The 12,131-nt window shown below is 49.4% G+C and overlaps 1 protein-coding gene across 2 annotated transcripts in view; it reads left to right on the top strand.

Moving 5' to 3' along the window:
• The window catches only part of ALOX5 (arachidonate 5-lipoxygenase), a 72,082-nt gene that overhangs the window by 40,542 nt on the left and 19,409 nt on the right, over positions 1-12,131 (top strand). For both annotated transcript variants that reach the window (XM_027596119.2, XM_027596120.2), the window contains exons 5-7: positions 375-481; positions 2,443-2,615; positions 5,981-6,127. In XM_027596119.2, coding sequence (XP_027451920.1) covers positions 375-481; positions 2,443-2,615; positions 5,981-6,127 — 427 coding nt within the window. The remainder of the gene's footprint in view (positions 1-374; positions 482-2,442; positions 2,616-5,980; positions 6,128-12,131) is intronic.

Genomic DNA, 12,131 nt, shown 5'->3' with positions numbered 1-12,131 from the left:
CCTAAAACTCCCGGAGACTAGCTAGAGTAGCTGCATAGGAACTAGGGCGCCCTGGGCATTGGGGGCAGCAAAAGTGTGCTGAATGAATGAAGGCGTGGACGAAAGTGGGCGTGGAGGGGATTGGAGGCACTGTAGACTGTTCTCGAGGGCAGTGGCCCGTTTCCTTCCCAGGGGAGATGCAGTTAGGCGAGCATGGGCAACGGTGCTGGTTTCTGTCCTGGTTCCACCAGGCCAGTCAGCTGCCCCCTCAGAGCAGCTCTGGGTTCGGTTCCTTCTGTTCCTTGCCACCCAGGAGGCCGCAGTGTGAAGCGGCTGTGCCGAGGGGGGCAAGGTGAGAGCGAGTGCAAATGGGGACGCTGTCTCCTGGTCTGCAGGATGGAGAACCTGTTCATCAACCGCTTCATGCACATGTTCCAGTCTTCCTGGAGCGACTTCGCCGATTTTGAGAAAATCTTCGTCAAGATCAGCAACACTATTTCTGGTGAGCGTGCTGACCCCTTTCTTGGGGTCTCTCGTGGGGCTGGAGAGACTTGCCTGGGACTTGGAAAGGGCTGCCCCACCCCTGCTCCAGCATGGCAGCTGGCTCCATGGGCTGGGCTGCCCTGGCCTCCCCATCAGCCAGGCCCGCACCCCTGCCCGAGCCCCCGCGGTTCCCCAGTGACCCTCATGCCCAGAGGTTTCCCCTCCTTGGACATTCAGGGCTAAGCACCCTCCAGCTCACTTCATCATCAAAAGTCTCAAAAGTGTCAGAAATTTGTGTTTACATGAATCGGTCATTTATGATACTTCTGAACAGAGTAAAAGCAGAACTTAGCTTGTTTTTTAAGCATTTACAGAAAAGTGACCTTGGGTTCCCTTGGCCTAGGATGTGTTCGGTAGGTGTGGGCTTGCAATAGCATGTTCATTGCCAGGGAAGGCCCAGGAAGGAAAAACAGCGAAGGTAAGGAAACAGGAATGATGGATGAAGGGTGGGTATTGAAAGAAGCACCCGGGGAAAACTCCCTTTGCAAACTCCTCCCCAGGAGGCCCCTCTACTCCCTTCATTCTCCCTCCTTCTTCCCCCTTTTGTTCCCTATTCTCTCCCCCTTCTTCCTCTTTCTCCCCCATCGCCCCTCTTCTCCCCGCCTCGCCCCCTTCTCCCCATCTCCCTTCTCCCACGTCTCCCTGCTTTTCCCCCTTCTCCCCCCTCCTCCCTCCATCTCCCCCTTCTCCCTCCATCTCCCCCCTCACACCCCTTCTCCCCCATTCTCCCTCCTTCTCCCTCCTTCTCCCTCAGTCTGTCTCCATCCTGGGTGGAAAGACTGGAGTCCATTCTTCCCCTAGAGGCACAATGACGTACAGCAGATCTCTAGAACATACCCATCTTACTTAACTGAAACTTTATGCTCATTGGTTAGTAACTCTGCATTTCCCCTCCTGCAGCCCCCGGCAACCACAATTCCACTCTGGTTTTATAAGTGTGACTGTGTTAAATACCACATGTCAATGGCATCGTGCAGTATTTGTCTCTCTGTGACTGGCTGGTTTCACTTAGCCTGATGTCCTCCACGTTCTCCCATGCTGGCACATCCTGCAGGATGTCCTTCCTTTTATAAGGTTGTTCCCACACCTTGGCTGTTACGAACTCTGCTGCAGCGACCATGGAAGTGCAGATATCTCTTCCAGATCCTGATTTAAATTCTTTGGGATAAATACCCAGAAGTGAGATCACTGGATCATGTAGTAGTTCTAGTTTTAGGAACCCACCCTACTGTTTTCCATAGTGGCCACACAATTTGCATTCCCACCAATAGAGCACAAGGGTTCCAGTTTCTCCACATCCCCTCCAATACCAATTGTCTTTTGTTTTTATAATAGCCATCCTGACAGGTGTGAGGCAGTATCTCATTATGGTTCTCATTTGCCTTTCCCTGATGATTAGTGACATTGAGGATTTTTTCATATACCTGCTTGCCATTTGTCTGTTCAAGTCCTTTGCCCATTTGTTGATCAGGTTATTAGTGGTTTGTTTTGTTTTGTTTTGTTTTTTGTTTTTGCTGTTGAGTTGTAGTTCTTTATATATCAGATGTTCGGTTTACAAATGTCTTCTATTCTGTAGGTTGTCTTTTTACTCTGTTGACTGTTCCCTTTGCTGTGCAGAAGCTTTTCAGTTTGATGCAATCCCATTTGTCCATTTTTGGTGGTGTTCTTGAGAAAGGAATTCTTCAGGAACATTCTGAGCCACCAAGGGCAGCTCAGGGAGGACAGGGGTAGTGCCATGACCTGAGCCAGGGGTCAAGGTGTAGGGCACAGTCAGCGGAATCCGTGGTTGACCAGCTGGCTGGCAAATGCCTGGGAGACAGGACCCAGCAGGGACTGTGGTCCTCAGCCAGGGTCAGGAGGGCTGCAGCCCGGGTTGCCCCACTCAGAGCTCAGGCAAGGCCATGATTTTCTCCCCTCTAGAGCGGGTCATGAACCACTGGCAGGAAGACCTCATGTTTGGCTACCAGTTCCTGAATGGCTGCAACCCGGTGTTGATCCAGCGCTGCACCAAGCTGCCCAAGAAGCTCCCTGTGACCACAGAGATGGTGGAGTGCAGCCTGGAGCGGCAGCTCACTTTGGAGCAGGAGGTTGAGGTAGGAGCTGGTTGTCAGGTGACTTCGGCCATGGCCAGCTCAGATGGCCAGGTCACACTCTGTAGGGCAGAAAGCACTTTCTGCTGGCCGGTGCTCGCGAGCCCTCAGGCCGCTGTCTCCAGGAGCCTCTGCCAGGCTGATGATGAGATCAGCTGCCCTCAGTGAAGTGGTCTCTTCCTGTCCCTGGGCATTTATGGAAAATGTCTTGTCCAGTGTAGAAAGAGGTATTGAGGGTGAGATTTCTCAATGCTCAGAGCTGGGAGCATATCTGTATTTTCAATATCAATATCACTAATTGAAGGAGCTCCCTCTCAGTAGAGTCTAGTTGTGGGCCAGGCTTTGTGAGAGATGCTTTACATACACAGCTGTCGGATTGTCACCAACCTTGCAAAGGTAAGGAAAATGGAGAAAGAAGCAAGCCTTGTAGCAGCACAGGAAAAAGGGGAGAAAATGGTTGGAATTTTTAACTTTCTAATTAGAAATGTTGGTGTCTTCTGCTTCTGCCCTCACCCTCCTCCCAGCCCTCCTCTGGCTCACCTGCAGGGATCTGAGGGCCGGGGATGGCCCTTGCTCTCCAGTCGGTTGGCCTCTTCCACCAGAGCCAGGACAACAGGGGCCCCTGCCCTTGCCCACCAGGTGTCTAGGTGGCCTTCTGTTTCTGGTCACCATGTCTTGTTTGCTCAGCTTGCCTTGGGGCCCCAGCTAGAGTCTGCGCCACCTGTGGACAGCCTCCCAGCCCCCACCTCCTGCCCACCTGACTCTAGAGGGCCGCCTGCCCAGCTGACCATCCCCTCCCCCAGGGCACACAGTCCCAACCCCTTCACCCTGGACCTGCCTGGGCCCAGGACACTACCTGGTCACATGGACAGCTGATGAGGACAACGCACGCCCCCCCGCCCACAGGCACATACACACGTGTGCACACACAGCAGCATTCCTTTGTAGATTTTATTTCTGGCCAGATTAACTTTGATTCGGTGACTGTAGGTTCCACACTTCAAGTCAGAGAATCATACAACCTTGAAAGCCACAGAATCCTAGAATGGGAAGGGACTGCGAAGCTCTCTGGTAGGGGGACAGCTTCTGCTTGGGAGTCCTTGCAACCTCCAGGGCCTGGGGTTGTGGCTGTCTTTGTCACAATGGCCACCTTTCCTCTGAGTGATGGTTTAGAGGCTCAGCTGTGGTTTTGGTCACGAAGCAATAATCTAATAGCTATCACTGACTAGAGTCTTAAACACCATCCATCTCTTATACACACCTCCCGTCTCTTACTCGCCTACCTCCTGTCCCTTACACACACACCACCTATCTCTTACACACACACCGCCTCTTACACACCTACCATCCCTTACACCTACATCTCTTACACATACATCTGTCTCTTACACACACACTTCCCATCTCTTACACACACACACCTCCCATCTCTTACAACACAATTCTTTTTTTTTTTTTAAGATTTTACTTGTCAGAGAGAGAGCACAAGCAGGCGCAACAGCAGAGGGAGAGGGAGAAGCAGGCTCCCCGCTGAGCAGGGAGCCCAACGTGGGGCTCGATCCCAGGACCCTGGGATCATGACCTGAGCCGAAGGCAGACGCTTAACCGACCGAGGCACCCAGGCGCCCCATAGCACAGTTCTTTGTTCCCTGCAGCAGTCATTAGGGCCAGGAAATGGGGCCTCTGCACCAAAAGGAGAGGACAGGGACACCAGCCAGGCAAGAACACCAGTGTCCAGTGCAGAGTCCCAGAACGTCGGAACTAAGAGATAAGTTTCCCCCTCAGTTTTCAGAAGGATGACCCTGAGACCCAGAGAGAGGAGGTGACTTGGGATAACAGAGCAGTGCCCCGGGCATAGGCCCAAGTCCCAGGCCTCCTGGTTCCCTGGCCTGTGTTCACAGGGCCTCCTGTTAGCCTGGCATTCATCACCTTAACTAACCGGGGTCTCCTTGAGATTGGATTGGCAGCCACTTCTGTGCAGTACTCATGATGGTCATGTCCAATCTGAAAATCCAGTTGTCCAGCCCATGACAGGAGCCCACCCAACCCTGAGATCCACCAACCCATGTGTCTCTGCCTTCTTGACAAGGTGATCCCAAGGGGCCCTGTCACAAGCTCTCCTGAAACCAGCCCCGCCCCACACTCCTTCCCTGGTGAGCAGTGGGCACAAACTCCTTCCTCCTCACCCCTGGCCCACACACACTGCAGACAGACAGCTCAGAGTTCATCACTGGTGTCAGGTGACTGCCATGGTCCTTCGAGTCGGAAAAGGAGGCAGATGGTGTCCTTAGCTCCTGTCCGGCCTTTGGTCCCCCTTGGGGGGACTCCTGAAGCCTGCGGTGGGTGGCCCAGCACACCCTCCGCAGGCAGAGTTGTGGCCACACATCTCACCTGAGCACCTGGGGACCCAGCTCTGCAACATCGCAGACCCCCCTCCCCAGCTGCATCCATTACTCACCCAAAATAAGAAAGGCCTTAGAAGAAGCGCCACCCGTCCTATCCCCAAATTCTTCAAATTCGGGCCTGAGTGGGCACCAATTTTATGAAAGGAACCCTCACAGCACTCAGGTTGGACTCCCTGTAGAAGACTGAACTATATTCTGCAAAGAGTGGCTTTCTCCCTTCCCCGCATCCCAGGCACATTGTTTTTGGTTTTTTTATTTTTGTTGTTGTTGTTGTTGTTGTTGTTTTTGAAGTATAACAACCAGAGAAAAAGAGACTGAACCAGGAGTGTCAGCAAGCCCAATGAATTTTCACCAAGTGACCCCACCGTGCCACCAGCCTCAGACCAGGAAGCAGAACACACCACCCAGGGACACAGACCCCTCCTGCCCCTGAAGACCTACCCCCCCAAGCCCTTAAGAGCTCCCCCCAAGGACCCTGCAGACCCCTGCTTCTGTAGACCCCACCCCTGCAGATGCCCCCTGCAGAAGCCTCCACCCCTGAAGACCCGCCCCCATTTCACCTCCCAAGGGTGACCCGGCCATGACGCTGTGTAAGTGGAGGCTGGCGGCGGCGCTCTTCAGGATTTTCATTCTGTTGTCTATTTTGTCTGCAGTCTGTCTGCTTCCTTATTACACTGCCACCCTGCGGGATTGCCCAGCATCTTCCATGAGGGCCAAGCAGCTTCCAGGGACAACACATGCAGAATGGGCCCCTGCCATTCCTTCACATTACCAGAAAACTACCACAACCTCTGAACACTCTGAATGTAAATCAGCCCAGAGTCAGAGAACAAAACTGCACATTCTGAGCCCTGATCAGATGCTAGGGGCCTCTGAAGCCACCTCTCCCTCCCCCTGGGCCTGGTTCTGGGGTCCATCACTGGCTGAGACCGATGGGGCCATATTTCCTCTTGCCTCCTGCAGCAAGGGAACATCTTCATCGTGGACTTTGAGCTGCTGGATGGCATCGATGCCAACAAAACAGACCCCTGCACCATGCAGTTCCTGGCAGCACCCATCTGCTTGCTATACAAGAATCTGGCCAACAAGATTGTCCCCATTGCCATCCAGGTAGGCTGCCTACCCTGCTCCTTTCCCAGACGGCTCTGCCCTCAGCAGCCAGGGCTTGGGGGGCAAGTTTTCTGGGTATCTGCACCTGAACCTCCAGGAAGAGGTGGCCACTCTGCCTTACATCTCCCAGGGGCAGGGAGGGGGTTGCCGAAAGCTGAAGCTCTGCCAGGGGGACAGGAAAAACAAGAACTTAGGACTTCCTGTCAGCAGTGGCGGGGGGGGAGGCTGGCCATGAGAAGCAGAAAGGGCTCCCCTCCCCAGGATACACTCGACAGATTCCTGCTGAGGACCTGATAACACACTACACCCCTCGCTCCCACCCAGCATCCTGACCAGGGGCCCCAAGTCAAAACACCAAAAGGGGCCTGGCAGTTGAGGCTGTGAGATGAGCTGGAGACTGAGGCCACTAAGGGGGTACCATGGAGGCTGAGGTCAGGAAGGGACCAGTCCTGCAATGCTGCCTTCTAGTGCCTGTGGGTTCTCATTTCCGCCAAAGATGATGGAGGAGGAGAAAGAGGAGCAGTCTGGGGGAGAGGAGGCCGGGGCCGAGCTAACTCTCCCCGTTGCTGGCTGCTCTCTGCACCCCAGAGCACCAAGCACACTGTGAGCGCGGGTAAGCAGACAGCGGGAAAGAACACCCAGGGCAGGACCAGATGTAGGTCTGTGAAGGGGGCTGCTGCCCCGGGCCCCCGCGGGCGACAGGTTGGACAAGCAGGCAGCAGACTTGACTTTGAGCTAGCTGTGAACCGGGCGTTGAGTGCTATGGGCATAATAGCAGGTGGTTTGCCCCGTGCTAACCCCATGACAGGACTGTCCCAAAGGTTAGCCTGTGCAGTCCACAGTCCCTTACCCTTAACTCTGAAATCTAAGAAGCCCTAAAACTGCTAGGTTTTTCAAGTTTGCACCAAATTCACTGGCAGCAAAACTTGCTCTGAACCGAAAGGAGAGACTGTTTAGAAGCTTTGCCCCATCCAATGTGGTATGCATGTCTATCAGAGAAATACTGATGCGTTTGATTGTAAAATATTATGTTGCCCCAGACCCAGGGTGGGGAAGAGAGGTGTCATATTTGAAGTTTGAAGTATATGCACTGCTAAAATCCTAAAACTTCTGGATTCTGAGACACTTGGTCATCAGGGTTTTGGCCCAAGACCTGGCTTTATTCATATAATGGTCATGACAAGCCTCCGAGGTCGGAGACTACTGCTGCGTGTCATTTCCAGCAGGTGAGAGAGCAGACACAGGTGCACACTGTCAGCACAGTGGGGATAAGTGCCAGGCCGTCTGGCTCTAGAGTTCATACTCACCCCAGTCTCCTGGTCTCGGGGACACATCTTCCCCCAGAGGAATTCCCAGCCTAGCAGAGAGAAGCCCTATGCTTAAGAAACTGAAGCAAAAGGTAAAGGGACAGGCAACAGAAGAGAAGCAAACAGAACTAAGAGACTCAAGGAGAGGAGCTGTTTACCACTGGCAGGCACCCTGATGCAGCCCGTTCTCCAGAGACTTCTTGGAGTGGCCTGCAGTCAGGGACCTGCCGCTTGCTAGCAGATGTGGGACCTTTGGCAAGTCACAGTGTTCCTCAATCTCTTCCCTCTGATGAAAATGCAACCTTTGCAAACTATAAAGAACCATGAAAATGAAAGCCAGAGGATAATAAATCCAAACTGGTTCTTTGAAAGGTCCAAGAAAATCGATAACCCTGTCATGAAAGGAAAAAAGAGCAAAAATACACAAGATTAGAAATAAGAAGACAATTGCAAGGGTGTTTGTTTTTGTTTTCTTTAAGAGTAATAGCATGGCAACAAACTTGAAAAGCTGGAAGCAATGGGTAAAAACCTGGCAAAATATAAATTATGAGAAGAAATTGCAGAAAACAGGCCAATATCCATATAAGCACCTGGGAAGCTGACTAAACACCTAGCAGAGTGAGGGGCCTGGGTGCTGAGCAGCTGAGCTCCATCCAGCCTTTACGCAGCAGACACTTGCCGAGCTGTTTCACCAGTTTCAGCTCCGGAACTCATTCTGGGAAGCTGGCATAACCATCGTGCTAAAGCCCCCCACACGCAGGCTCCCAAAGAAAGCTGAAGACCAATCCAAGTCACAAACACAGAGTTTAAAGGAAATCCGAATGCAATTAAAGTGAATGCAGCAGTGTCATGAACGACTAATAGGTCATAACCAAGGAGGGTCTATTCCAAGAAGTTTCAGTAGCAAGAAAACTTCTGGCATAATTCATGACACGAGTAAGGAACAAGCTTGTGATTGTATCGAGTGACACCAACAGGGAACTTAATAACATTTAGTAGCCACAACTAATAAATATTAAAATAGCGATGGAAGGAATCTTTTTCTCTGTTATAGAGACAGGAAATGTCATTCAAAAATGGCAACCCTAAAAAAATGGCAACCCTAAAACCATTTCTGTTATCATAAATAAGGATGCTGATGTCACTGTTGTCACTCAACACTGTCCTTGAGGTCCTGGCACCGGTGACAAGGAAGAAAATAATAAGCATGTGAAAAAAACAGAAAAGACTATCTTTTGGTAATGATATGATGGTGGACCTAGAAAACCTAAGAGACTCTCATTTTTCAAAAAGCTAATAGAATTAATATGTGGATTTTTCAATGTGTCTGGATAAATAGACTCCTCAAAGGCACCAGTAGCATTTATCCACACTAACAATATGATATAATACCATATAACCTGTAAAATTATTTTTTTAATAATTTTATTTATTTGAGAGAGTGAGAGAAAGAGCATGAGCAGGGGGAGTGGGAGAGGGAGAAGCAGACTCCCCACTGAGCAGGGAGCCCGATGTGGGGCTCGATCCTGGAACTCCGGAATCATGACCTGAGCCGAAGACAGATGCTTAACTGATTGAGCCACCCAGGGCTATAAAATGAAATCTTAACAAGTGCTTTCTTTCATATTGAACAAGAAAAGTTTATATCATAAAAATGTCAGTTCTACCATATTTAATCATACGGATTTAATGCACTGCCAATTAAAATTTCAGGCAGGTTTTCTCTTTTTTTTTTTTTTTGGTAGGGCATGGGGGAGAGATGAAGGTGAGAACACAGAACAAAAGAATTTAAAAATTCATATGGAAAAAGAAGTGTTCAAGGATAGCCAAAAGTTTTTTGAAAGATTAAAAACAAGGAGGACTTCCCTTGCTCAATATTAAGGAGTACTGTAAGGTCACTGTTCACAGAAGGTGCTACCCATCACAGACAGACTTGGGGGTGGGCAGTATATAAAGAGGCCAGAAATAAGCCCAATAAATAAGAATTTAACGTATGAGAATGGTGGTTTCTCAACTCAGTGCAAAGGTATGGAATTTCAATGATGTAATCACAGCTGCCTTCACAGAAGGAAAAGATTAAATTGAACCCATGTCATATTATTTACAAAAATAAATGTCAGAGGAAATAAAGATTAAAATATAAAAAAGTAAAAAGAATTTAGGAGAACAATGTTAATATGGGTGCTAAGGAGACTTCTTTTAAAGTAAAAACAGGGGGCTCCTGGGTGGCTCAGATGGTTAAGCGTCTGCCTTCGGCTCAGGTCATGATCCCAGGGTCCTGGGATCGAGCCCCACATCGGGCTCCTGGTTCAGCAAGGAGTCTGCTTCTCCCTCTCCCTCTGCCTCTCTCCCTGCTCATGCTTTCTCTCTCTCTCTCTCAGTATCTCTGTGTCTCAAATGAATAAATTAAAAAAATCTAAAAAAAAAATTTAAAGTGAAAACAGGAAACCAAGAAGTTATAAAGGAAAAGATAGCATATTGGATTACATAATGTTTTAAAAATTAAATGGTAATTAAGAGGGTACATGATGTAATGAGCACTGGGTATTATATAAGACTCATGAATCACTGAACTCCACCTCTGAAATAAAAATGCACTATATGTTAATTGAATTTAAATTTAAAAAAACCCAAAGTATAATCCTCTCAAGTTTCCGTCTTCTACTGGAAGTATTTTATCATGACACTAATGTAAAATATTCAAATAAATATAGTAAATTCATATAAAATATGTAGAAAATTAAATGGTATAATACACCATAAAGGTAAAAGACAAATAATAGATAGGAAATAACTGCTCCACAGGGACAAAGGATGAGTATCTATAATATACACATAGTTGCTTCAAATTGATAAGGAAAAGACAAATATTCCAATAGAAAAATGGGCAGAGAATATGAATAGGCAGTTGATAGAAGAAGAAACATATGGAAAAAATCAGCATATGGAAAAGTTCTCCAGGTCACTAGTAGTTAAGGAAATGCAATGCAAATTAGTTACAATGCGATATCACTTCTGACTCATTAGGTTGGAACCAAAAAAAAAGAAAAGTGGTAACACCCAACCTCTAGCAAGGACAGCGCCTCCCCACCACTGGCCATGAGCAGGTTCATACTATAATAACTGGACGGGTCCGGGCAGCTCGCGGTCAGAACCTGGGCCTGCACCTGAGCCAGTCCTGCAGCACCTGCCTTGTGAGGTGTGCCTCTGAGGTTCTGGACTGCAATGGAGCTCAGAGGGTCCTGAGAGTGGGGCTGGCATGGCCAGGGTGATAGGAAGGGCTCAGGGTCATGACTGTTCATCTTTTGAGTACCCACGCCATGGAGCAGGTATGTCCCAGCTGAAGGAGCATGCATGGGGCGATATCTCCTAGAACAGCCCTTCCGGGCCGGCAGGCTCTCCTCTAGTGCCCGGTCTGTAGAGACCATAGAGATGCAAGCACTCACAGTAAGGGCACCACAAGCATTGTTCATGGCGGGAAAACAAACTTGAAGACCATCTGAAGGCAGTAGAGAATTGATTAAATGAAATCTCTTATGTCTGGATGATGAAGTGTTGCACCACCTTTAAAAGGAATGAACTTGATGTAACACAGCAGACCTGAGGGGTTTCCACAATGAGCTATCAAAGCAGAAAGCAAGACACTGGGCAGAGATCATCTCGTCTCATCTATGCAAACGGAATGCGGGAAGTGGCACCCCATCCTATTGACAGGACAGGACCAGTACCTGTGGGCATCGGGGAGTGCAGAAGGACACAGGCTCCCCAGTGGGGGACACTGGGATGGACTGGTCAGGGAACAGGTGAGCAAAAGAAAGAAGAGAAAGACATTATAACAGTGTTTGATTTATGGAAAATTGAACAGGTAAATATGCACATATGCAAAGGAGCTGGATGAGATTATTTTTTATTCTCTTCTCAAGTGACCAGAATTTTTTTTACAACAAGTTTTCTAATCAGAAACAAAAAACTACTTCATTAACCAAAACACAAATTAAAAAAAAAAAATCAAAAACCAAGGAGTTCAGGGTGCATTCTGGAGTCCCACGGTGTCACTGAGCCTGGACAGGAGTGGGGAGGACGGGAGGGTGTGTGAGAGGGAAAGGCCCAAGCCAGCATGGCCTTCAAGGGAGAAAGCAAGGGAGAGTCTGGCCCAGGCAGTGAGAGTGAAGAGGAGGGCTGAAGGCAGTGCCCAAGTCCCGCCCCAGCTCATCTATTTACCCACCATGTGACTTGGGAGACCTACACAACCACTCTGAGCCTCAGTTTCCTTCTATGTAAAATGGCAAGGAATACCTTGCAGGGTGCTGGTGCAGATTAAATGAGATAGTACAGGCAGAGCCCCTCACAGCAGAGTCATGTTCCAGAGCATGGCAGGTCACCCATGTGTGCTGGGAGACCAGGTGCTGAGGCAGGTGTCTATGGGGCCAGGCAATTGGTACAGAATGAGTGAAGCTCCAGCGAGGGGTGCAGGCTGTGGGAGGGGCAGGACGGTGGGTAGGGTAGGGCAGCAGGAGGGGTGGGGGCAGCCGGAGAGGTGGAGCCAGTGAAAGGGAAGGGAGTCCATGAGGCATGGAGTATGGGAGGGGTACAACCAGAGAGAGGGGTGGGGGTGCTGTTTATTTTCTTTTATTAATTTTATTTTATTATGTTAGTCACCATATATTACATCATTAGTTTTTAATGTAGTGTTCCAT

This window comes from Zalophus californianus, chromosome 15 (genome assembly GCF_009762305.2).
Source record: "Zalophus californianus isolate mZalCal1 chromosome 15, mZalCal1.pri.v2, whole genome shotgun sequence".
Taxonomy (NCBI): Eukaryota; Metazoa; Chordata; class Mammalia; order Carnivora; family Otariidae; genus Zalophus; species Zalophus californianus.
Note: the sequence above shows the minus strand (reverse complement) of the source record. Positions and strands in the feature narration are given on the sequence as shown.